This window comes from Cricetulus griseus, chromosome 8 (assembly GCF_003668045.3).
Source record: "Cricetulus griseus strain 17A/GY chromosome 8, alternate assembly CriGri-PICRH-1.0, whole genome shotgun sequence".
Classification (NCBI taxonomy): Eukaryota; Metazoa; Chordata; class Mammalia; order Rodentia; family Cricetidae; genus Cricetulus; species Cricetulus griseus.
The window spans coordinates 91,926,263-91,952,720 of record NC_048601.1 but is presented as its reverse complement, the minus strand read 5'-3'; the positions used below and the strand labels follow the sequence as shown (position 1 = coordinate 91,952,720).

Sequence of the window (26,458 nt, the reverse complement as noted above, 5' to 3'; positions counted from 1 at the left end):
CAGCCACACAATTTAATGTCCCGAGCAAAAGAAGACCGCCACCATGCCCATGTCAGATGTGGCTGCGAAGGTTCCGGGAAGCAATCGAAAAGGGTACTGCCACTCGGCCAGTTATTTCTTCCCCACCTCGGGAAACTAAGATCTGGTTCTCCCGATTTTGGCTTTTCTTTTTCTCTCTTTCTCTTTCTCTTTCTCTTTCTCTCTTTCTCTTTCTCTTTCTCTTTCTCTTTCTCTTTCTCTTTCTCTTTCTCTTTCTCTCTTTTTGTTTTTCTCTTTCTCTTTGTTTTTTTGTAGTTTAAATCTCCCCCGTGAACAAATGAGGAAACCCCACGCAAGCACGCACGCCGCGCCCTTACGCCCTTACGTCACTGACGCCCGGCGGGCGAGAGGAAGCAGCCATTGGCCGACCGGCAGGTGGGGGCGGCGCGTCCTATAAATTCCCAGCGCACGCGGGCGGGGGCGGCGCTGTGGGAGCCGCGCGGACCGCGGCGGGAGAGCGCTATGCGGCCTGGTCAGCCTCGCGGTACTCGAAGCCTGGCGGCCGGCCGGCCACGTGACTGCCGCCGCGTGCGCAGGCGCAGTGTGGGTGCGGAGGTGCGGAAGCTCGTGCGGTAAGAGCGAGCGATCGCGCGCGCGCGCGCGCGTGCCGAGGGCTGGCCTGCGAGGTGGGCGGGCAAGACGAGCGAGCGAGCGAGGGAGCGAGCGCCTGGCATGTGGGGCCAGCGGCTGTTCGCGGGGCCGGCCGAGGCGGAGAGCAGCGTGAGGTTAGTCGTCGTCCCGTCCCGTCCCGGTGGTGGGTGGGGGTGGCGGGGGCGGCTTCCGGGCGGCCGGGCGGGCGGTGTCGTCGGCGCTGCTCTCACTTGGAGGGACGCGCGGGCGGTCGGGGACGCGGCCTGTGACCGCAGCCCAGGCCTCCCGCTGCCCTCGGGCCGCGCCCGCCGCGCCCGCCGCCCGCCCGCCCGCCGCCGCGAGCTCGACGGCACCCGGCTGCTTCGTGAGTAGAGTTTTCCTTCCCCTTCGGGCGGGCGAGCGGGCGAGCTGTGCGAGCCCCCAGAAAGCAAGTGCGGAGGGGCTGCCTGCGCCTCTTCCCCAGCCGCGTCAGGCGAGGGTCGGGCTCTCCGTCCCTCCGTCCGTCCCTCCGTCCGTCCGCCCCTGCGCACAGCCATCGCGCGTCGTTAACACCTCCTGCTCAAGGCTTTACAACCTGTCTACGCTAACAATACTCTGCTCGGGAAAGCAGTTTATGAAACCGTGCGGCAGCGTTTCCCAAGCTGACTTTGAGTTTTTACCAAGAACAAGCAGTGGTGGCGCTCGCCTTTAACCCCAGCACTCGGGACGCAGAGGCAGGCGGGTCTCCCGAGAGTTCGAGGCCAGCCAGGGCTGCACAGAGGATTCAGAAAGCAAAGTCAGCCACAAGCTATAGAGGTCAGGCAGCGGTGGTACACACCTTTAACGAACGGACGAGTAAACGATACCAAACAAAAACCAAGCAGAACAAAACGTGGTGAGAAATAAAAGATAACAAACAAACAAAAACCAAGCAAAACAAAACGTGTTGAGAAATAGTTCCGAGTAAAAGATAACAAACAAAAAACCAAGCAAAACAAAACGTGGTGAGAAATAGTTTCTCCAAACAGATTCCAATTTCGTTTTACAGCTTCTCACACAGTTGAATTTTAAAACTCCCTTTTCACCTGTTGGCAAAGGATCCCTAATTTGAAGATGTTTCTCTGACACTATTTGGAAAAAAAAAATAAGCATGAAAACTTTAATTAAATGTTTATAAATAAGTCCTGTTATTTTCTGTGATGAATTAATTTCTCTTTTCCTAGTTGGGAGCATTTGAAACTTTGATGTAGTTGTTCTTAAATAATTTAAAAGCTCCCCAAAGTTGTGTTTCAAAACATAACGTGTACCCTACGTTCTAAAGGCAGTTTTGTGAAAAATTTAGTTTCCCCCTATGTATTGTAATGTGTAGAATATTTACCTTAAAGTTGAAGGATAAACTAATCCTATAGGCCGCCCCCATCCCCAGCCCCACAGCTTTAGAGGGTGGAGGCTGTTGATAAATACTTTCTGTGCTTTTTTTTTTTTTTGAGAAGGAAATAAAATTAGTTGGAATTGAATAGTGTGAAATATTACATATTTACATCATTTTAAGATTCATGAGTGGAAAGTGTGATTTCTGGTGTGTTGAGATAAAATTGTAAAGAGGTAGACATTTCTTTTGAAATATTTTTCAGTTGTTAAAATATTATGTAATGAAATGATTTTTGAAGTAATATGCAAAATTTGATATATTTCAGTTTTAAATTCAGGGTATTTTTTAAAAATAGATGACAGTGTCAGACATTTGCAGCATTTCTCTGTTTTATTGTGGGAGTCTTTCTCATTTGAGAGGGTATTCTTTTTTTATTTTATTTTATCTTTTTAAGAATATGGGGCTAGAGACTAGCTCAGCAGTTAAGAGCGCTGGTTACTTTTCTAGAGGACTGGGGTTCACTTCCCTCCTACATGCTGAGATTTGGGACAGCATGGTTTTGTTAGAGTTGAACCTTAGTTGTCTGGAAACACTAACACGGCACTTTACAACTGGCTGTAACTCCAACCCCAGTGGCTCTGATGAAGCCCCCTTCTGGCCTTCAGTATGTACTGCATACATGTGGTCCACAGACATACATGCAGGCAAAACACCCACACAGGTGAGCAGCACACGCTTGCACCCGTGCACACAAACAAGAATGTGCATGCTGTTGCAGAGTATTGATTTATTAAGTGACTGAAATGTGTGTGAGTTAACTTACATGTAAATCTGTAAAAGTTTGGCTAAAGATAATGATGGGGATAGGCATGATACAGTTTGACATTGAAAGCTACAATATATTCAGAATAAGTACAAGAAACAATCACAAGAGAATTCATGAAAGGCAATTTTTACTACAGAGTTTGAGTTTTGATAGCCCCATTAGGACAAACACTTTTAAGAATTTGAACATACGTGGTTTAGGTTATTTTCGTTGTTAATAGATATTAAAACCTAATTCAAGGTATCTAATTGTTAGTTTTTCAGGACTTGTCCAAATGGATGAGGATACACATTACAATAAAGGTACTGGTGTTAAATATTGTTTGGGGGGTGTAGGAGCTAAATGATATGAAGTTCTAATTTTTTTTTTTGCATTGTGATTTTATTTTTTAGTTGAAGATGTTGTTGGAAGTCATGTAGAGGATGCAGTGACATTTTGGGCTCAGGTAACTAGAAGCTCGGTTGGTTTCTCTTTTCTGCCTTCCTCTTTCTTAGCCCAAGCCATTTCCAACAAAAGCAAAATAAAAACTTAAAAATAAATGCGTTTTTTTCATTCTCATTACCTAATTTTGATGAAATCATGTAGCACAAGACACAATGACAATTGATCACAACTTTTAGTTTTCCTAAGTAGACTAATATGCTTGTAATACAGCTGAATTAAACAAGAAACTTGTCAAGATTGGGACTTCAAAATTATATTCAGTAGGGTCAGGAAGTCACGTACTGTTGTATTTGTGAAGTTATGGCCCCATCTAGAGGTCTTTTGTAAGATTGTTTCGTGAAAACCAACATTTTTATTTTATTACTCAAAAAAGTTGATTAAAAACAACTTAACTTTCTGAACTGTGTGTGGGTGTTTTTTTGTGTCCTTGATTTGCTCATGGACCAGTTTGGAATAATACATAGACTAACAGTCCTTGCTGACGTTGAAGGAATTGTAGACATTTCAGAAGAACGTTAGGCCTCACAGCAGCTCTTTTCCAAGTTGGCGTAGGTTTCTTAGTTTACAGTAAACAGTTCCATTGCTGGAGGTTTGGGGTAGCCTAGTTTTTAAAAATAACATTGATTATATCTACCTTACTAATTAATTTGGTTACATATACCATTCATAGCTATAAAAGAATATTCAAAATACTTTTCCTGTGTCATATTGTTAATTTTGATTCCCGAACTCCTAGGTCCTCACCCACCTCTCTGCCTGCAGAACTTCATGTTCTTTCTCTTTCTTAAAGACAAACGAGAAATGTATGGTGCTCCATTTGTGCTTGTTGGATACTGCTGAGCGTGAGGCCTGCTTAGGAATGTGATTGATATGTCCAGTATCATTCTGTTTTCTCTTTTCCTGTAGCTATCAATTTTGAGTATCTTCTTTGCAAGGGGTGGGACTTTCATGTCTACTTCCCCTCTTCCAAGTTGGGATTTGGGACAATGTTGTTTTGAGAAGTTATATTGTGAAGAAGCTCAGATGATTTGTCAAAAATGGGACCATTCTGAATACTCCTGTGCCATGTCAAGAAATTTCTTGCAAGTTTTTAGAATATTAGATGGTGGTAGATTATAAAGGGAATAAAGATAGATAGAGAGAGGAAAAGCTCCATGCTCTAGACACTGGGAGATGAAAAAGAAAACACAGTTCATTTTTCCTAATGGCCTGCATTTTATGTAAGATAAGTATGTAATTATGAAATTTGGACATTAATGAAATATTTCTGATTTCAATGATAGATTGTAAATCAGGTAAGTCTATTCAGTTTTAAATACGATGTTAAGCAGGCCATGGTGTTATACCCCTTTTACCCTAGCATGTGAGTGGCAGAGGCCTGCAGATCTGCCAGGCCTCCATCGAGAGACCTTTTCTCAGAAAAACACAACAGCAACAAAACAAAAGTGAGCACCAAAGTTCTTGGGTATCAAATTTTAAGAGGTGAATTCGCTCTAATGTGTTGTTACTAATGAATCTTTGATTTTTGCTAACTAGACATGGTAAAGGAGGGAAGAAAATTCCATTTATACTTGTCATAGTCTTAGAGCTCTGTTTTGATGAGTTTAAGTGTACAGTGTATAAATAGAACTTCTGAGGGGCTACAGAAGAATATGATTCAGAGAGGTGGCTCAGCGGTTAAGAGCACTGGCTGTTCTTCTAGAGGTCCTGAGTTCAATTCCCAGCAACCACACAGTGGCTCACAACTGTCTATAATGAGATCTGGTGCCTTCTTCTGGCATGTAGGCATACTTGTAGGCTGAACACTGTATACATAATAAATGTTTAACAAAAAGTTCTTAAAAACCATAGAAACATTAGAATTTGTGGTAAAATGTATACGTAAGCACAAACTTTTTTTAAGTTGTGTATGTGTGTTTTGCCTATATTTATGTCTGTCCACAGCCTGTTTGCCCGTGTCCAGAGAGGTTAGAAGAGAGGGTATTGGATTCCCTGTAACTAGAGTTGCAGACAATTGTGAGCTGCCCTGTAGGTGCTAGGAGTTGAACCTGGTTCCTTTGGAAAAGCAACAAGAACTTGACAGCTGACCCATCTTTCCAGTTGTATACATACTTTTAAAATGGTGCTCACGTGTTGTGGGTCTGTATTGTCTATTAATAGCACATGTGCCACTTAGTGGTGCTTTACATTGAATGACAAATTATACCTTTAGCTTTGTTTTATAGGAACTGTATATATGTATTAACTTAAATGATACTTCCTAGATAGTGCTATCATTGTAGAAATGCAGTGTGAGCCCTATGAGTAATTAAGTCTAGCTTCAGCAGCCACATTGGAGCAAGTAAAAAGAATAGGTAAAATTAACTTTAATATGTATTCTTATATAGCATAATATATGCAAATATTGTTTCAAAATCTAATCAGCAAACTGGGCATGGTAATCTCAGCTACTTGTAGGGCTGATCCAAGATGATACTGAGTTTGCAGCTAGCTTGAGAAATTTAGTTAGATCCTGTTCAATAAAAAAAGAACTGAGGATGTGGTTTAGTTGTTTCAGTACTTGCCTAGTATGTGTGAGGGAGGACCATGGCTTCCATTTCCAATGCTAGAAGAAAGTGCACTCACATAACTGGTATACAATATGAACAAGATTTTTGTATTCCTCTTCTTATAGTACATCTTTTTTTGTTTTTGTTTTTTTGAGACAGAGTTTCTTTGTGTAGCTCTGACTGTCCTGGAACTAGCTGTGAAGACCAGGCTGCCCTTGAACTCACAGAGATTTGCCTCTGAGTGTGGTAATATAGTATTTATGATTTATTAAAGCTTGCCTGAGGTTTCAGAAAGCAAAGTCATCCACAAGCTATAGAGGTCAGGCAGTGGTGGTACACACCTTTAATCCCACTACTCAGGATTAAGAGGTAGCCGGATCTCTGAGTTCAAGGCTACCCAGGGCTATAAGAGATTGAATCAGTCTAAAAGAATAAGAGCTCATGGCTTTAATCCCCACACTCGGGAGGTGGAGACAGGAGGATATGGCTGGGCAGAGAAAGGAATATAAGGAGGAGGAGACAGGAATTAAGAACTTTTTGCGTCTGGGGATTCGTGGAGACAGGATTGCCACTACTGCCTGGCTTCTATGACTAAGTAGTACGGCTGCTTTGCTATTTTGATTTCCAGTGGTTTTAATAAATCATAAACAATATATCACTATGTCTGAGTGCTATGATTAAAGTCATGCACCACCACCCCCAGCCTTATTATATCTTTGGAATCCAATGTATGGCTTATACTGTGCACTGAGTCAGACTTGCCACATTTCAAATGAGTATTGCTATATTTGTAATATACTTACAAACTTTGCTTTCCATTCATCTAAGCCATTAGTTGGTTAAATTTGGAGTTATTGGAGCTAGAGAGATGGCTTGGAGGTTAAGAGCACTTGTTCTTCCGGAGGACCTTTGGTCCATTCCTAGCACCTATGTGGCATCTCACACCCACTGTAATTCCAGCTCCAGGGGATTTTGGCCTTCATGGCACCAAGCACATGTGCACAGAGATACATGCAGGCAAAACACTCATACCCATAAAAAATAAATTTGGGCTGGAGAGATGGCTTAGTGGTTAAAATTATAACTCTTATTGCTCTTCCAGAGGATGCAAGTTCAAATCCCAGCACCCATGTCAGGCATCTCACAATGCCTGTAACTCCAGCTTCAGGGGATGTAATAGCTTCTTTTGACTCTTGCTAACACTGACAGACACAGAGACACATACACATGAATAAAAATAATTAAAAAAATAAAAATAGGGGTTATTATCTAAAGTGGGAGTTGTAGAACTTGTGTAAATGACCAGATGGTAAATATTACACTATTGAGGGATCATAAATTCTCTGTTGTAACTGTTCATCTGTTATCTCTACCATTGTAGTATAAAGCTGCCATAGAAAGCATGTGAAAGAAGGCATAAATTAATAGCCACCCAGTAAACTTTGTTCCCTGAAGCAGGTTGGTGTAGTTTACCCACTTATTTCAGCCAGCAGCCTGAAGGCTCAGCCTGGGCTCCTTCAGAAATGTAAACTACAGAAAGGAAACATTCCTTAGATGACTGCTGGATTAAGAAGATTAAAACTACTCATGCTGTTTTTATACATTTAATGCCTATCCCAAGATGCACATCGTAAAAATCTTGGCGAGGTTAGGGTGAGATAAGAACAGAGACATAAATAGAGATTTGGAAACAGGCAAACCAGGGTAAAGATCTATTGTTTGCTTCCCCTGGCTTATTTGTGCCAGACGTGTCACTCAAAAGAGAGTACGTCAGGATTGTTGGTATATTCTTAGATGAATGGCAGCTCTTTTCCTCCTTTTTTTCTTTCTCGTGAGTGTGTTTGACACAGGGTCTCGGTGTGTAGCTCTGGCTAGCCCAGAACTCACTATGTAGACTACCTGACTGGCCACCTCTGAGTGCTGGGATTAAAGGTGTGTGCAATCACACCCCACATCTATTTGGTTTTTTTTCTCTCAAAGCAGCTTCCGTTATGTAGTCTGTGTATTGACAGTGAGTAACTGGAATGTTTTGACATATTCCGAACTTTATTTACAGAGTTCAAGGATTGCTTCAAATGCTTCCTACCTGAGCCTCATACATAATAGGCAAATGTTCTACCAACTGTGCTATTACTGAAGTTCCTAGTTCCTTCCTTTGACATTCATCATGATGTCTTAGAACTGCTCTTTGAGAGATTTCCTATCACCAGACATTGTGGCCTTACTGAATATTTTATTCTTGTGTTTCTATAAAACTTGATGTGGATGTGTGTGTCTCTTTGTACTTGGTTTTATTTTGTGTTGTTGAGGCAGTGTCACCGCAGAGCCCAGCTGGCTTCAAACTCAAGATCCCCTTTCATTCCTACCTCTCAAGTGCTGGGGTTACAAGTGTGCAGTGCCACTCCCAGCTTATAGTTAACTTCTTCTACTTTGAAAAAAACTCACAGGAAAATTATAAAATTAATAGGCTTTTTGTGTACTTCTCACTCAGCTACGAATACTAACTTCTTGTTGAACCACAGCACAGGACAAAAGCCAGGAAATTAATACTGGCATAGTACTGTTAATTGAACTATGTATAGCCTTTATTTCAGATTTCAACCCCTCATTCCATAATCCATTCTAAAACCCTCATTGTATCTTTAAGAGTCCTCTAACCTTTGTCAGATATCCTGACTTTGGATGTTTTGGATGAATCTTAGTATTTTTATAGAATATCTTTAATATGGTTTTATTTGGCAATTTTTCATAAATTGTCCAAAATACCCAAAGATGATGATGTGTCCAGTGTGCATTGTATTGGGGTTCCTGATGTCATGTCTTTTTGGTTATGTTAACTTTAATCTACTTGGTTGGGATGTTCATTTAAAAAATAATTAATTTTTCTTTTGTAATTAACAAATGCTGTAGAGAGAGATACATTGAATTGATTAGTTTTGTGTCTTTTCACTTTTAATTTTGTATCTTTTCTTAGTACTGTACTAGCCTTTCAGTTTTCTTTATCCCTGCTGCATCTATTAATTGTTCCTCTGCGTCCGCCACTTAATTGTTGAGTAATTCAGCTTATGTGACTACAGATTAGTGGATGTGTCACAGGCTGTACCCATTGCTATTATTGTTATTGGACAAATACAAAGGTTGTTCCATGTCTTCTAAACATGTCTTATTCTTCCTGTGATCACTTTCTTATTTTCTGTTGCCACCAGCCCTGTAATTACCCAGTCTCTAAGGAACTTGCTTAGCATAATTTAATAATATTTGGCACTTTATTTGAATTCTAAGTGACCTGAGCTTGTTGCTAGTAAGCTTCATGTCATTTCTTCTAAGAAATCATTTGAATTATGAAAATGATTGCACAAGGATTCAATCTAATTCCCGGTTCTCTAAATCCTTTAAGTGTTATGCTTAGTAGTCCCCTTAGTTTATGTATAATGCCATTAGGATTTATTGAATATCATACTTCTGTTTTCTTCTTAGAATGTTAGTAGAAATAAGGATATTATGAAGATCGGTTGCTCACTATCTGAAGTTTGTCCTCATGCTAATTCAGTTTTTGGGAATCTTGATCCTAAGAAGGTAAGCTTTATTCCTGGATATAATCATTTCATCTTGCATGTCTGCTTTTCTACATTTTAGAATTTATGTATTTTGGAATTTGGGGCCTATTGAACAGAAAAGACAAATTTTTAGAATTTCTATAAACTACAGTCATAGCAAATTTATTTATTAAAGATAAATATGGATAGAAATTCTGATATAAACTACAATATGGAAGACCCTTGATCAAGTGTGCGGTCCAGTGCATGTTTGGTGAGACCTCCACCAATAGAGCTGCATCTTAACCCTCTATGTTGGTGTCAGTCTTTTGTCTTACATGTGTGTATGTATGTATGTGTGTGTATGTGTATGTGTATGACTAATAGTCACTCCTGGTCTGTGGCTAACTTGATTATCTTCTAGATATCATTTGAAATCTTATCTATATTAATATTTTCTTTTTTTGGTATGTGATTTATCTTTCCTGCTTCAACTTTTCACTTACAGAGAGATGGGAGAATGGGGGAGAAAGGAGAAGAGAGGAAGGAGGAGAAGGGAATCAGGGAGAGGGAAAGGCAAGGGAGATCTAGAGCTAGAGAGAGAGAGAGAGAGAGAGAGAGAGAGAGAGAGAGAGAGACAGACAGACAGACAGACAGACAGACAGAGATGATTGACTGTGCTTGTAGAGGCCAGAGATTGGGTGTGCTTTTTTCTATTGCTCTCCACTTCACTTTTTTTTGAGATAGGCTCTGTCATTCAAGCTGGGGGTCAATTGTTTTGGCTAAGCTTGCTGGCTGCTTTCATTATTTTCTCCTAAGAAGCATTTTAGACTAATCTTTTTCTTAGTGGGGTTCTCCAACAAGACATTATAATATACTATTGAAAAATTGTATATGTTGTCAGGTAGGGTGGAATTTAGGAGATCCCTGAACCATTGTAATAACCTAAGATTTCTCTTGTATGGTATTCTTCCAAATCTACTTTTTGTTTCCATGGAGACAATATTATTTCAACTGAGAATGTGTGTTTTTAAGTGGTTATCACTCTGGAGTGAGTTTTGTATCTTACACTAACACTTTTAGGAGATAATTGACAGTGGAAGGAGATTGCTTTTGGTTGTCACAACTAGAAGTGGTGCTATAGGCATCTAACAGATAATGCCAACAGGAATGATGGCGGCACCCTTTATAGCTCTTCATCTCCAAATAAAGAACCATCACAGCATGAGGAACTTCATTAAAGTCACAGCATTAGGAAGGTTGAGAGCCACTGTCTTATGGAGACATTTTCTCAATGGAGGTTCCCTCCTCCAGATGACTACAGTTTGTAGCAAGTTGGCATAATCTTGCCAGCACAGTATTAAATTTTGAAAAGAAAAACAATCAAGGTGTATAAAGTAACTAGTAAGTGAAAATTGGGGTACTGGTAGGGTCCACAGTTAATAGGACTTGTTATATTTATGGAATATTGTAATTAAGAAGTAAAAATAAGAGGTGATAAAGATGAAAGGAAGATGTAGGAATGAGAGGAGGTGCTCTGTGAGATGTGGAAGGAAAGTGTAGTAGAGAATGCTTTGTATGGACTGGTGGACAACAGTCCTGAACCTACTCGAGCAATGTGTGAACAAAAGGAGATCATCCACAGACTTATAGGCAAGAGTGGAGATTAAATAATAGAGACTCAGAAATAAAAAGAATACTGAAGGAGAATGGCTGGCACAGCTGTGTTGAGTTGAAAGGTGATGTCTTCTGATTCTTCTGACTCTGGCGGGCTTCTAGGAATGTGATGGGCCAGTATGAACTGTTGGTCTCTGCAGCCTCAGTGTTCTCGGTTTTGGCATGGGGAGGGGAGGTTGTAAGACCTTTCATGATAGTCACCTTGGATTTCTGCATTCCTCCATGGTCTTCTTCTTGTCCTTCAGGCTGCTCTGAAATTTAATTTAGTTCTTTGACAATTTCATATATACATCTATAATGTATCCTGGTTCCTGTCTCTTCATACCATCCCTAATATCCTCTTCCCTACCTACCTGTGCCTTTCCCAGATTCATGACCTTTGGTTTTGTTTTGTGGCCTAGTTATTTTAACCCAGGGAAATCTGTGGGAGCATAGGAGCCTGGTGGGGTTACTAAGACTGAATGTCAGTGACTGTTCATTGATGGAACCAGAGATTGTTCAGTAATGACGTAGGCTTTCCTGAGCCTCCCCTTAATGAATGCCTGACTGTTGATGAGCCTGTGCTTGTACAGATACAGTACAGTTGTGTGGTTATTGTAAGTACTTGATTGTGATAGCTGAGTATTGTACTTTCCCAGAAGACCAGAAGGTGGTCTTTTTTTTTTTTTTTTTTTTTAAAGAAATTATTTTTTGAGCGGTAGACTAGTATAATGGACTCTAGAGTCAGAAGTTTGAATCTTGGTTCTGTTGAAGATGGGACTATGACTTGGGATACATAGTGCTATAAACAAAGTACCTGCCTCACAGGCATGTTTGGAAGATCAGGTAACTTATTGTATTTATTACACACAGTAGTGCACAATGCTAACTTAAATCCTGACCTATTTAGTGTGCTTTTTGTTAAAGTGACAAATGTTTCTTTTTCTTCCACAGATTTATGGTGGATTGTTTTCTGAAGATAAGTGTTGGTACAGATGCAAAGTGCTAAAAACCATCAGTGATGATAAGGCAGGAAATATGTATCCATATTTTTGGGCTTAAGGAATGTTTATTTTGGTTCCAAAACTTTTAAAAAATGTAGTTTGAAATTTTTTGCAATTATTTTTGTATGTGTGTTATATATGTATGTGGGCACGAGAGTGACACAGTGAACAACATCGGTGAGGCTTGAGGACAGCCTGAGGGAGTTGGTTCTCTCCTACCACCATCTGGGTCCTGGGATTGAACTCAGGTCATCAGCTTTAACAGCAAGCATCCTCACCTACTAAGCCATCTTGCTGTCCTTTGCTTCTGAAACTTGATGCTTATTGAGCCTATTATTGCTTATTTATAGTGATAATGTCAATTTAATAAACTTAAAATTTATGAAAACATTTTTTTTCTGGTGAATTTAAAGAAGTAATTTCTTCTGAATTTAAGTTTCTGTACAATCAGGTTGTCTAAAAATAGATAATACAGGGCTGGGGAGATAGCACAGTGGCTAAAAGCACTGGACATTCTTCCTGAAGACCTGGGTTCAATTTCTAATACCCGCATCTGGGATTACAACAGTCTGTAATTTCAGTTCCAGGGCAAGGCCCTTGTCTGGCCTTCTCAGGCAGCATGTACATACATGGTACACATACATATATACCAACAAAATACAGTACACATAAATAATAAGAAAATTCAAAAATAGAAGGCAAAATTTGTGGGTTATTTTTGCCCCATGTCTTAATGGTTCTTGATAGTAACTTTTAAAGTTCATTTTATTAAAATTGATGAATAGAAAAACAAAATTTATTTGATCTTGAAGTTAGATGTATTTTGTGTTTGGTGTCAAATATAGTTTACAATGAAGATTTGTTTTTCACTTCTAATCCTTAAGTTAAATGTGATAACTTCTTTTGTGTCAAGCTGCTTTATTTCTTACATTGAAAGGTTGTAGAAGATTTATTTGCATATTTTTATTTCACAATTTTTGCATGTATAAAGATGTACTTTGATAATATTCATTTCCCCCATTATCCTGTCTTACTCCCTTCCCACTCCTGCCAACCCCTTTTTTCCCTCCCAACAAACCCTTCTCCTAAGGGAGATGAGATTCTTATGCAGAGCTGTTTGGGGGCAAATGTACATTGTGGGATCATGGAAACAGTTCTGCAGGTGTTCCTTAAGTGGTTTTCTGTTTTCTAGACCTAAATATATTTCATAATGTATATATTTGGTAAATATTTTTTCTTGATAAAATGATAAGTTGAAAAGTTTAAAGATTTCTGTGATTGGTTTATGTTTTTAAAATATTATTTAATATTGCTATAGATTGTTTTATCTTTTTTTTTTTTTTTTTTGGTGTTTTGAGACGGGTTCTCTGTATTGCTTTGGAGCCTGTCTTGGAGCTCACTTTTTAGACCAGGCTGACCTTGAACTCACAGAGGTCTGCCTGCCTCTGCCTTATGAATGCTGGGATTAAAAGTGTGCCATGTGTGCAGTGCCTACAGAGTCCAGAAGAAGGTGTTGGATTCTTTGAACTGGAGATACAGATGGTTGTGAGCCATTATGTGGGTGCTAGGAAGAACAGCCAGTGTTCTTAATCACTGAGCTATCTCTACAGCCTCCAGAAAGACTGGAAAAAAAACAACAGCAAAAAAACAGATACAGGGCTGAAAGTATGGGTGAATTTGGTCAGTTTCAAGGTCTAGCCTGAGTGGGTTTAATTTTGTTAAAGAAAACTTTTTTCCTAAGGAAAAAATAGGCTTTACTGTTTCCATTTGAATTTAAGAATGCAGATTGATTTTAATATTAAGAGATTAGAAAGGATCACAATGCTGTATACTCATATTTGTATAAAATACCAGTGATTAAAAAGACAAATGACAAATGGTATTATTGGAAATTAGTTCCGAATGCAGAATTTTATTTTGATGTTGTCATTAGAGCTGTTTCTGATGGCATTTGTCATCTGAGGTAACATTTATAGGTCTTGTTAAAAGATTAGTAATCTAGGTTTAGTACTACTGTTTGCCTTTAATTTTTTTTAGTGCCTGGTGAGGTACATTGACTATGGAAATACTGAAATTCTAAACCGATCTGATATAGTAGAAATTCCCCTGGAGCTGCAATTTTCTTGTATTGCCAAGAAGTATAGACTTTGGGGACTACAGATTCCTTCTGGCCAAGAAGTTACCCAGTTTGATCAGGCAAGTCACACATTTAAATGCTTCTGTTAATGTTATTATACTTGAAACTATATACTTGAAAGCAAATGCACTGTAAATGTCATTAGCTTTGTTTAATGTAAAAGCGTGTGTGTGTGTGTGTGTGTGTGTGTGTGTGTGTGTGTGATATATATATATATATATATATATATATATATATATATATATTTGTTGTTGTTGTTGTTGTTGACTATAAGTTTATTATAAGGCCCGGCAGAGTAGGGAGACTAAGAAGAGGAGAAGAACAGGGTAAGTGGCTGACCGCCATGGCCAGTCGCTGCAGAGAGAGCCCATAGGTGAGAGAGAGGAGAGAGGAATCAGCGAGGAAGCAGAGAGGAAACAGAGAGCGTAAATGGGCAGGGACCTGTCTTTTAAAGGGGTCCTCTGCACCTGCGTGCAGACTTAGTTCCCATGGAACCTTGGGCTGACCAGGGTACTGCCTGTTCCACCAGGTAACAGGGGCAGGCCAGCATAATGCCTGAAACTTTCATTCCCACCTCTACTTACTATTAAAAAAAGGTGGGGTGTTAGACATGGCAGGTTAAGGAATAAAGGTGTCGAATTCTCAAGACTGCTTCTTGCTGACGTGGGGGGCGTTGACCATCTTTGGGGGACCCGAGAAGGTTGGGGTGCTGCCACGTCCTGGGGTAGCTGGTTGTTTCATTGCAGTCCAGGCTGTATGGAACTCCCTGATGCCTCTTAGACCTGACAAGATGTTTGTAAAGTAGAGGACAAGGTTAAGTTTAAAAAAAAAATTTTTCTTAGGTCCTGGTATTTGAGGGAAGACTGTAAGGCGAGGGAGGGGTTCCTGAGTTGTCCAAAGATGAGAGAAGGGAATTTAGGACTGGGGAAAGGTTGAATATTACCTGGAGTGAATCTGACCTGTTTGGATCTGATTCGGCTCCCTGGAACTTAAAGAATCCTTAGAGTTTGTGGAAACATAAGTATTAGACATGTTAGCAGCATATTCATGTTAGAAGCAACTTGGCTGAAAGCATTACCATTTTAAAATTGACAGATGTTTTTTTTTTAGGACAATGAAAAGCATCTTAATCTTGACCTAGTAGTTATGATCGTATAGTGGTATTGTTGAACTTTATTATGAACAGTAGCATGAGAAATAGAGAAATCAGGAACATATTTCATTCTTTTTGATGTCTCAACTCACTTTATCATCACTTAAGCCTTTTTATCCTAAGACCTTTATAACTTTAATTCATACACCTTACATTACCATCTTAGACCTTCCATTTTCAGACCTTTATAACTTGCATTTATCCACCGTGTTAGACCTTTCCATCCTCAGACCTTCATAACTACATTCCCAGACCTTCATACATCTTAGACTTTCCTATCTTCACATAGATAAACCCTAAAATACCTGTTCCTGGAATCTGTTTTGCTTTAAGCTGGCAAGACTACCAGTCATCAAAAGCATCAGAGTTCTTGAGAAGGATAAGATTTTACCTGAATCATTGATTAAAGAATAACAGAGATTTGCCAGCAGGCTGCATGGGACAGCCACCCCCAAGGTCCTCCATCCATAGTAGTGGGCTGCAGGACATCGGCCTCCTTGTTGATAGCATGTGACCTGTGGATTAGACTATAGGAAGACTCGCCTACCATTGGCCCAAGCAATTCGGGGAAAGTCGATTCTGTTGTCCTCTTGTCCATGGTCTGGAATACTTTGTAGCAGTTGAGGTGAAGGGCAGGGTTGCTCAGTGACCAGCATTGTTATAAAAAGCGGATTGTAGAGAATAGGCAGATCAGTGAGTTCCAGAGATCCTTAATTGGAAAAGTGGCGAGTTGAAGTTTACAGAGTTCTGGCATCTCAGGCTGCTTAAGGTAGGAGGAAGTGCCAGGGAAAGTGGAGCTGGAAGTGGGTTATGAGTTCAGATTTTAGGATCCCCGTAATTTCCCGTGCCCCTGGCAGGAGATGTTAGAAAGGAACCTATCCCACCAGCAAGCTTCGGGAGAAAGTTTACAGAGAGAGCCTAAACCAAGTCGGATGCCAAATGTTATTGTTTTGTTTATAAAGAAGAAAAGAGAAATGCTGAGACATGAGACATGTTGACTATAAGTTTATAAGGCCTGGCAGAGTAGGGAGACTAAGAAGAGGAGAAGAACAGGGTAAGTGGCTGACCGCCATGGCCGGTCGCCGCAGAGAGAGCCCATAGGTGAGAGAGAGAGAGGAGAGAGGAAGCAGCAAGGAAGCAGAGAGGAAACAGAGTGTAAATGACAAGCTTGTATATTTTGATGGAAAATATGAATTATAAAAAATTCAGTTATAGCCGGGCATTGGTGGCACACGCCTTTAATCCCAGCACTCGGGAGGCAGAGGCAGGCAGATCTCTGAGTTCGAGACCAGCCTGGTTTACAAGAGCTAGTTCCAGGGCAGCCTCCAAAGCCACAGGGAAACCCTGATTCGAAAAACCAAAAAAAAAAAAAAAAATTCAGTTATGATACATTTCATGGTAGAACACTTACCTAGTATGATCAGATCCTGGGATTGATCCCTGGTACTTACCAGACAAATGAGCATAAACACATAAAAAATTATGTATTTGTTAGGTAATCATTTAATGATCAAATAAATGATTTTATATATGTAAGTAAATAAAACAAATGTGAATGTTTTCTTCTGTAAAAATTTAAAGGAAATGCCTTTTATATGATAAAAATTCTGTTAACGTTTTTATGAAATTATTGGGTTTGTTTTTGTTTTGGCAGCGCTGGGGAATTGAATCTAGAGGGACCTCTCAATGATCTTTAATCCTGCCCATGAATCACTAGTTAGAAATTTTTAGTATTACAAATAATCAGATTTATGTTTTAGGCAATGTGACAGTTTTAAATGTAGTTGGACACAAACTAAAATAACTTGGGAAGAGAGTCTCAATTGAGGGATTATCTAGATCAAGTTGGCCTTTGGGCATGTATGTGAGGGCCTGTTTTGATTGCTGATTGACATAGGAAGGCTCAAATCCATTGTGAACAGTACAATTCCTTGGCCAGGGTCTCTTGAATGATGTAGTACAGGAGATAGCTAGATGAGAAGAGCAAGCAGGCATATTGAAACATTACATTCTTCAAGAAGGTATATTTGTTTCTACTTTTAAGCATGGTTGTGGTGTGGCTGGCTGTTTCAGCCTCAGCAACTTCCCTGCATTGATGAGTGCAATTGGAATTGTAAGGCAGACAAACCTTTTCCCTTCTGTTTTCCTGGGAGATGCAACACATAGTCTTCTCATGCTGGGTAGGGATCCCACGACAGACCAAAGTATAGACACCACCAAAGTTCAACTGGGTGAACCAGTGAATTTTATTGGGGTAACTTACAGGAGTAGAAATGGCTCAAAGAATGACCAAAGTCCACTCCAGTATGGGTGACACCTCACAAAGCTGGGGACCAGCTGGTGGCTGCAGGTGGCTCCACAGGCTAGAGTGTGTCCTTTCAGGGGCCTCATTTGGCCTAAACCTCTTTGAGTCAGCTAGGCTGGGTTTTGCTGCTTCTGGCAACTGTTTGGGTGTCAGAATCTATTTTGCAGCTTTCCCCCTCTGAGAGTCTTCTTTTGTAGCTCAGCTTGTCTGAGTCTTGGTGGTGTCTTATCTCATCGCAGCAGCGTCCTCTTTGCAGTTCAGCTTCCTCTTCTGAGAGGGACTCTCAGCTTTTATTGGTTACTCTGGCAGGGAGGGGGCCCAGTGAATCTGGTCCCTTTCAGGGATTTAAGCTATGTTGAGTTGTTTACTTTTCTACTTAAAGAGCTTCTTGAAGAATGGAATGTTTCAACCTTCCAGGAAATTGTTACACAATAAATACTTCACCCCTGCCTCCTACTCTTACAAAGTCTTTCTGCCCCTTTGGCAATGATCCTGAGCCTTGGAGTGGTTGACTATAGATGCCCATGACTACGACATAGGTTACCATATCACAGTAACAGTCACTTGAACTCAAGAGCTTCCCCAGTGGTTATGAGTGAGGTCTGTGGGCATAAACACAGGTTTAGAAGGTGGTTTGACAGGCACATCACATCCATCTAGGAAAAAACCCATACAAGTTGCTTCTGAATTGGGACTTACGATCTTACCTAGCCATAGGTTTTTGTACTGGCTTACAGTACCAAACACGAACTCCTTGTGGAACGGGTCTTAAATCCAATCCAGAGACTGTTGGTCTCACCCATGATAGCAGAGCCATTGTTGCACAAGTAGGCACATCCTGCCTGGCATGTTGGTATTTTAGCACACAAGGTCCATGGTCAAGCATGTTGGTGACACCTTTCTACCAGCAGTGGGACTGGCCTGCTCTGACAGTACAGAAGCCAGCTAGCAGGCTGGAAGTTTCCAGTTCAGTCCTAGCTTAATTTCTCCATGTTCTACAGTCAAAGCATACACACACATTTAATAAGTTTAGCAGTAGAGTCTTACCATCTAGTCCTGGCATACAGCCAACAGCAGTGGCAATAGGCTTTTTTTTTTTTTTTTTTTTTTTTTAATGATTGTAGGGTCTTAGGTGCTTCCCTGGTCAGCAACTCACAGGAAGGTAGCCCATTATTGGGCACTGGGGTTTTTGTTTAATAACCTTAGGGTCTCTAGTGTGTCTTTTTTATGCATATGTAGGGTACCTTTGGATTTTTTAAAAAATTAATTCAGTCCCAGTAGGGTTGTAAGGTAGATGGAAGTACCATTTTACCTGGTTGTGTCTCCAGTGGCTTTCCAAATTTTCAAAATACTTAGAGGTTGGCTAAGTATAGATAACTCTATGTTATCTATAGAGTGAGACCTTTTCTAGAAGATGAATAGGACAAGGCAACGTCCTGTCTTGTAACAAATAGTGGAGTTAAAAAGATAACTTTGGTAAAACACTGAGAGTCTGTTGTCATCGGTTCTCAGAAAGTGTCAGGTGATCTAGAAGCTCACAACTAAGAAGATAGAAAAGTTGAACATAAGCAAGCTCTAATACAGCATGGAAAGATTTCATCCTTTTGTATCATTTGTTTCTTCCAAATCGGGATTTAGTACACATGAACTTAACTCTGTAAGCCTCACTTCTCTCTGAGTTAAAATGTTTTCTTACCCTGGAGCTTTTCCTGGGAACCTCCCTATATTTCTCCACACCTGATAAACTCAGAGGGCCTGACTTTATCTGCTCAGACTTACTTGGGGTCAGAGGTGAATTTGGCCCTGCTTCACCTGCTGGCTCCCTGGGTCAGAGTGGCCCTGGGTTGGCACATCCCTCTAGCCTGCCCATTGACTGTACTTGGCTATTGGAGTTCCTGACTGGGCAAACCGTCTCTATCCCAGCATAACCTTTTGCTGGGGGCAATGTGGCCTCCTTAGTCTGAGGGGATTCCCACCCTGGGACAGACTTGATCTTCTTCACCTGTATTTTCTCAAGGGTGCCTTCTGTGAACTGCCCCTCAGGCAGAAGCTCCTTAGCACACACTGTGCCTTTCTGTCAGCTTTTTCCTTAGGAACTCCAGCCCGACTCTAATCCTGTCACATCCGTCCTCTGCCTCTGCTTCACCATTTCACTGTCTTCTCTAGGTTGCTCTACCGCTTTGTGAACTGTCTCTACATGTTGGTCTGAGTCACTGAGATCTGCCAAAGCCTTTCCTACTTTATAAGGGTCTTGCCCCACAAGAGGACTCGGCAAAGGCACTAAAGCTCCATACTGGTGTTGAGCTCCTTGCAGGCTCAGCCTTTTAAGTCCTCTGTGAACATAGTTCTATTTGTCCCAGTGAACTGGGTTCAAACACAACTTCCCTTATTCCTAGTTTTCTCAATGGTACCATTCCTCCTCTGTGACCCTCTAGTTCCTGATATCTATGGGGACTTCAGAGGGACATAACTGAGCGTTGCTAACAGTTGGTTAGGGATTGATTTTCTTCATATTGTCTCAGGTTATACAGCTTTTGTCTTAAGGAGAGATGGGAAGTTACACGACTCGGTTTTCCTGCCACCACACCCAGCTTGTATTTCTAAATTTTGTGCTTGAAAAATTTATAGCCAGGTGTTGGTGGCACAAGCCTTTAATCCCAGCACTTGGGAGGCAGAGGCAGGTGGATCTCTGAGTTCGAGGCCAGCCTGGTCTCCAGTGCGAATGCCAGGATAGGCTCCAAAGCTACACAGAGAAACCCTGTCTCAACCCCCCCCCCAAAAAAAAAGGAAAAGAAATTTATAAAGCCTATATTTCTTTTAATATAAATACTTGTCCCCTCCCCATTCCCCTTTCTGTCTGTCTCTCTCTCTGGGACCCTTCTTCCCAATACATCCTCCTCTTCCCTTTAAGAAAAAACAACAATCCATAACCTACCAAGATTATTTAAGATTGCTTGCCTATGTGTTAGTGTGGGATTATTTACTGGATCATGGTTGTACCCCAGAAGAAAATGACTCCCTCAACTCCAGCAGCCACTGATTGCTAATGCTCCTCAACTAGAGTGGGGCCTCCTTTGCTACTACACATTCATAGTTGGAATATTGTTGGGGTTAATTTGTGCAGGTCATATGAGGTAATCACAGCTACTGAGTTCATGAGTGCAAGGGTCATGTCAAATCCAGAAGATGAGGAATCTTCTGGATTTCACACTCTTTTTGCCTGCTCTTCGGTTCTTGTTTTGTAAAAATCAGCTTATCTGAACAAGGTTGAGAGTCTCACTAAATCTATGGATACACACATAATATTTAGAAGGCCATTTAGCAGAACAACAGCAGTAAGTTCTCCTCTAGGACCAGCAACCCCCCCACTTGTCTTTTAAAAAGTAGTGATGATTGGTGGTGATCTTTTAGCATATATAATTTGGATCACTTCTGATCCTTTAGATTTATTCTTGTAGGCCTAAGTGTTGTTAGTCTGTTGATAAATTGAATCACAGATGAAATACTTTTTTGTAGTACTGTGTATTTTATACATTAAAAATTTCTCAGGAGTCCACAAGTAGTTCATTAGACTGATAAAAGCCCATATACAAGAAAAGTTTGGGTCTTTTATGTGGGTTTTATTTCTGTCCTTTAAACTGTTTTAAAGTTAGAGGAATAAAATACTTATCTTTACTAGTCTCATACAATCTTTTTGAGTCTTTTCTTTAAAAAGTGAAGTTAGCTTTTTTATGTCTTTTTTATTTTTTTATTCATTTTACATACCGACCACAGTTCTCCTCCCCCTCCCTCTCTTCCACCCTCTTCTCCACTCCCTAGAAAGGGCAAGACCTCCGATGGGGAGTCAACAAATCCTGGTATATTCAGTTGAGGCAGGACCCCCCCCCCCACACACACACATCAAGGCTGAGCAAGGCAACCCAGCATAGAGAATGAGCTTCAAAAAGCCAGATTATGCACTAGGGATAGATCCTGGTTCCTCAAACAGACCAGGCTACAAAACTGTCACCCACATGCAGAGGGCCTGGTTGGGTCCCATGCAGGATTCCCAGCTGTAGGTCTAGAGTCTGTGAGCTCCTGCAAGGTCGGGTCAACTGTCTCTGTGGGTTTCTCTGCTCATATAATCCCTCATCTTCCTCTTCAACTGGACTCCAGCAACTCAGCCTGGCGCTTGGATATGGATTTCTCATCTGCTTTCATCAGTAACTGGATGAAGGTTCTATAATGACAGGGTAGTCACCAATCTGATTACAGGGGAAGGCCAGTTTAGGCACCCTCTTCACTATTGCTAGGGGTCTTAGCTGGGGTCATCCTTGTGGATTCCTGGGAATTTTTCTAGCATCAGGTTTTTCCCTAGCCTTGTATTGGCTCCCTCTATCAAGATATCTCTTTAATTGCTCTCCTACCCCAGCCCTCCCACAACTCAGCCATCCCTTTCCCTCATGTTCTCATCCCCTCCCCTTTACTGCCTCACCCCCAGTTTACCCAGGAGATGCCATCTATTTCCCCTTCCCAGGGTGATCCCTGTGTCTCTCTTAGGGTCCTTGTTATCTAGCTTCTTTGGAGCAGGAGATTGTGGTCTAGTTATGCTTTGCTTTACATCTAGTATCCACTTACGAGTGAGCACAGACCATGTTTGTCTTTATGGGTCTGGGTTACCTCACTCAGAATGATTTTTTTTTCTAGTTGTATTCATTTGCCTGCAAATTTCATGATGGCCTTGTTTCTTATAGCTGAGTAATGCTCCACTGTGTAAATGTACCACATTTTCTTTATCCATTCTTTGGTTAAGAGGTATCTACGTTGTTTCCAGCGTCTGGCTATTAACAAATAATGCTGCTATGAACATAGTTGAACAGATGTCCTTGTGGTATGAGTGTGCATCCTTTGGGTATGTGCTTAAGAGTGGGATTGCTGGATCTTGAGGTAGACAGATTCCAATTTTCTGAAAAACTGCCATACTGATTTCCAAAGTGGCTGTACAAGTTTGCACTTCCACCAGCAATGGAGGAGAGTTCCCTTACTCTACATCATCCTCTCCAACAAAGGCGGTCATCATTGATTTTTTTTTTTTTTTTTAAGAACAGTATCTTTTTTTTTTTTTTTTTAAGTTTTATTTATTTACCATGTATACAATGGTCTGCCTACATGTATGCCTGAAGGCCAGAAGAGGGCACCAGATCTCATTATAGATGGTTGTGAGCCACCATGTGGTTGCTGGGAATTGAACTCAGGATCTCTGGAAAGAGCAGCCAGTACTCTTAACTTCTGAGCCATCTCTCCAGCCCTGTCATCATTGATTTTGATCTAAGCCATTCTGACAGGTGTAAGACACAGAGTGGTTTGAGTTGTAGTTCCCTGATGACTAGGGATGTTGAGCAATTCCTTAAATGCCTTTCCATCATTTGAGATTCTTCTGTTGAGACTTCTCTGTTTAGATCTGTACCTCATTTTTAAATTGGATTATTTGGTATTTTGATGTCTAGTTTCTTGAATTCTTAATATATTTTGGAGATCAGCCCTCTGTCAGATGTGGGGTTGGTGAAGATCTTTCCCCTTTCTGTAGATTGTTTTTGTCTTATTTACTTGCCCTTTGCCTTACAGAAGCTTTTCAGTTTGAGGAGGTCCCATTTATTGGCTGTTACTCTCAGCATCTGTGCTGCTGGTGTTATATTTAGGAAGTGGTCTCCTGTGCCACTGTGTTCAGTCAACCTCCTACTTTCTCTTCTATCAAGTTCAGTGTACCTGGATTTATGTTGAGGTCTTTGATTCACTTGGACTTGAATTTTGTACATGGTGATAGATATGGATCTATTTGCAATTTTCTACATATTGACTTCCAGTTAAGCCAGCACCATTTGTTGAAGATGTTTTTTTTTTTTTTCCATTGTATGGTATTGGCTTCTTTGTCAAAAATCAGGTATTCATAGGTGTGTGGGTGAGGTTAGCTTTTATTTTTATGATTTTTTATTGAGATAATTCTTACTTGGTTGGCATATATCCTATTTTATTTATTTTTATTTTTGGTAGTGGTGTTGGGGTTTGAACACAGGGGTTCCTAAGTGCTAGGCAAGCATTCTGCCACTGTACTTCTACCTGGCCCAGTCATATTGTTTTTCATATTTAATGAGATTATAGTTAAAAATAAATCTTTCCTCTCTTAAGAGAGATGATCCACTTATTTTAATAGTGCCCCCATTTCAAAGGGGATATGAACAAAGGTAAGTAGTAATCACTGATTTTGCTTTTTGAATTTACACTTTATATATTCTGAAAAATTATTAATTTCATTCATAGTGTTGGCTCAAAATCAGGAAAGGAATTTAGAGAAATTGAGAAGGAAGAGTACTTAGATCGTATCAAAGTAATTTTAGGAATTAAAATTTTCATTAGCAGTAAAGTTACTGGTAAATGAACTCTTAAGATACTATCCATTTCAAATACATTTTATTATATCTTTTCTCAGTGTGGTGGGTTGGTAATAATTTAAAAGTTATCAAGTGCCTAATTTCTCATGTGGCTTCTTATATGATGGCATTGATAAGGCCTCCTTAAAGTTCTGTTTAAGGGGGTTTTGAATAAATGATTCCTAATGTCTCACATGCTAGAATGTGAAATAATTAAAAAAACGATTCTGGTATTTTATGCTTTGAGATTCTTTTGCATTTATTTATTGAGTGACTATGTAAATGTGTGGGTGTGCCTGTGGCATGGCATACATGCAAGAGAGGACAGCTTGTGAGAATTTTTCTCCTTCCACCATGTGGCTTTTGAGGCTTGAACTCAGATTGTCAGATGTGGTGACAAGCTCTTTTACCCACTGAATCATTGTGGGCATCTGTTTTGTGCTTTGAGATTCTATTCTTGTATTTGTTCTTGTCTTAGTTTAAAATCAAAGTATCTAATTTAAGTTTTGCTGAACTCCTTTTATAGGTACCAGAAATTCTTCGTAAAATTAAGTTCCTTAGAACATTACTACAGCTGATGGTGGTGGCTCACGCTCACATCTTTAATCCTGGTGCTTGAGAGGCAGAGGCCAGCTTGGTCTACAGGGAGAGCTCTAGGACAACCAGGGCTCTCAAGAAACTCTGCCTCAAAAAACCAAACCAACCAACCAAATAAACAAAAAAAACCATGATTACATTTATTTGGAGCTAAGACGGTCAACACAATCTGCTATGTTAAAAAAATTATTCTAGGATATTTAATTAGTATTCATTGGAACATTTATAAATATGGGTGAATACTACCTTTACTTCTAGACAAAGTTTTCACAAACATTGGAATAAGTCATGCACATGCAGATATATATGTTCATAAGTCAACTACAAGGTGTATGTACCACCCCCACACCACATGTATACATATTTTAGGAAAAAGAAATATGCTTAGGAACGAGTGGAAACAAAGTGAGGAAAATATTAATGTGGTTTTTTTTCCCTATCTTTCTTAGGGGAGAACATTTTTGGGAAGCTTGATTTTTGAAAAAGAAATAAAAATGAGAATTAAAGCAACCTATCAAGATGGAACAGTTATTGCTCAGGCTGAGTATGGCACTGTCGATATCGGGGAAGAAGTGGCAAAAAAAGGATTTGCAGAAAAGTGCAGACTGATCTCTGGCATTGATGTCTGTGAGGCAAAGAAACCAGATCCTAGTCAGCTCGCTCTCAGAAGCCTCAAGAATCCTATCCCCTTGTGGGGGCGCAGATCAAACCAGTCAACCTTCAGCAGGCCAAAGGGGCATTTTAATGGGAGGCTGACTCTTGATGTGAAGTATGAGACTAACGCAGGAAATCACATGACATTTCCAAAGTAAGATGATTGTCTGAGTTAGAATTTCTGTTGCTATAATGAAACACCATGACCAAAAAGCAAGTTGGGGAGGACAGGGCTTTTTTGACTTACACTTCCATATTGCTGTTCATTATGGAAGGAGGTCAGGACAGAAACTCAAACCAGGGCAGGATCCTGGAGGCAGGAGCTGATGTAAAGGCCATGGAGGGAAGCTGTTTACTGACTTGCTTCTAATGGCTTGCTCAATTTGTCCACCCCCCCCCAACCCAGGGATGGCACCACCCACAATGGGCTGGGTCCTCTCCCGTTGATCACTAAATGAGGAAATGCCGTACAGCTGTATCTCGTGGAGGCATTTCCTCAATTGAGGCTCCTTCCTTTCTGTTAGCTAGCTTGTGTCAAAAGTGGCCAGTACAACTGGGTGCTGTTTAAAAATTTTAATTGATTTCAAATTTATGGTAGTGGCTTTTATAGAACTCAGTTCTTGGACTTTTGGAATCCTTAACAGTGCCTATGATTGTGATCTTTCATAATTTCTTCCCCCCAAACACTTTCTGTCTCTTCTTTAGCAGAGATATTTTCCTTAAAAACCAATTTGAAAATAAAATAGTTCTTGGATTGTTTAAAGTTCCCTTGCCAACTTTTCATTCCAGTTCTTTTGAATGTCTTTATCAAAAATAAAAATCTACCCCAGTATTTTTCAAAGCCTAGAACTTAACAATAAGATTTGAAGTTGGGGCTGGAGTTGTGGCTCAAGGGAGTACATATCTAGTAGGTAAGAGGGCCTGGATGCAATCCCCATCCTCTTAAGGGAAAAAAGATTGAATGTTTTCCTCTGGCTATAAGAAACAATTTTCACATTTACGGAGTCTTGTATGGTGAGCTTATGGTGAGATTTAATTGTTTTGTAAGGAGTTAATTTCTTTTAAAATATTCTTTTTCTTTTTGTGCTAGAGGTCAAAGCCAAGGTTTGATACTTGCAAGGATATATATCTATATCTATATGTATATATATAGATATATATCCAGTTGCTCTCTACCCTCAACCTATACTTTAATTTTTAACTGATCAA

General features: G+C 40.3%; 1 protein-coding gene across 1 annotated transcript in view; it reads left to right on the top strand.

The window, feature by feature from the left end:
* The first annotated feature begins 711 nt into the window (after positions 1–711).
* Positions 712–26,458, top strand: part of Stk31 (serine/threonine kinase 31) — a 71,887-nt gene continuing 46,140 nt past the window's right edge. Inside the window, exons 1-7 of the mRNA XM_027429587.2 lie at positions 712–764; positions 3,063–3,109; positions 3,200–3,252; positions 9,278–9,376; positions 11,947–12,021; positions 14,034–14,192; positions 25,045–25,403. Coding sequence (XP_027285388.1) covers positions 712–764; positions 3,063–3,109; positions 3,200–3,252; positions 9,278–9,376; positions 11,947–12,021; positions 14,034–14,192; positions 25,045–25,403 — 845 coding nt within the window. The remainder of the gene's footprint in view (positions 765–3,062; positions 3,110–3,199; positions 3,253–9,277; positions 9,377–11,946; positions 12,022–14,033; positions 14,193–25,044; positions 25,404–26,458) is intronic.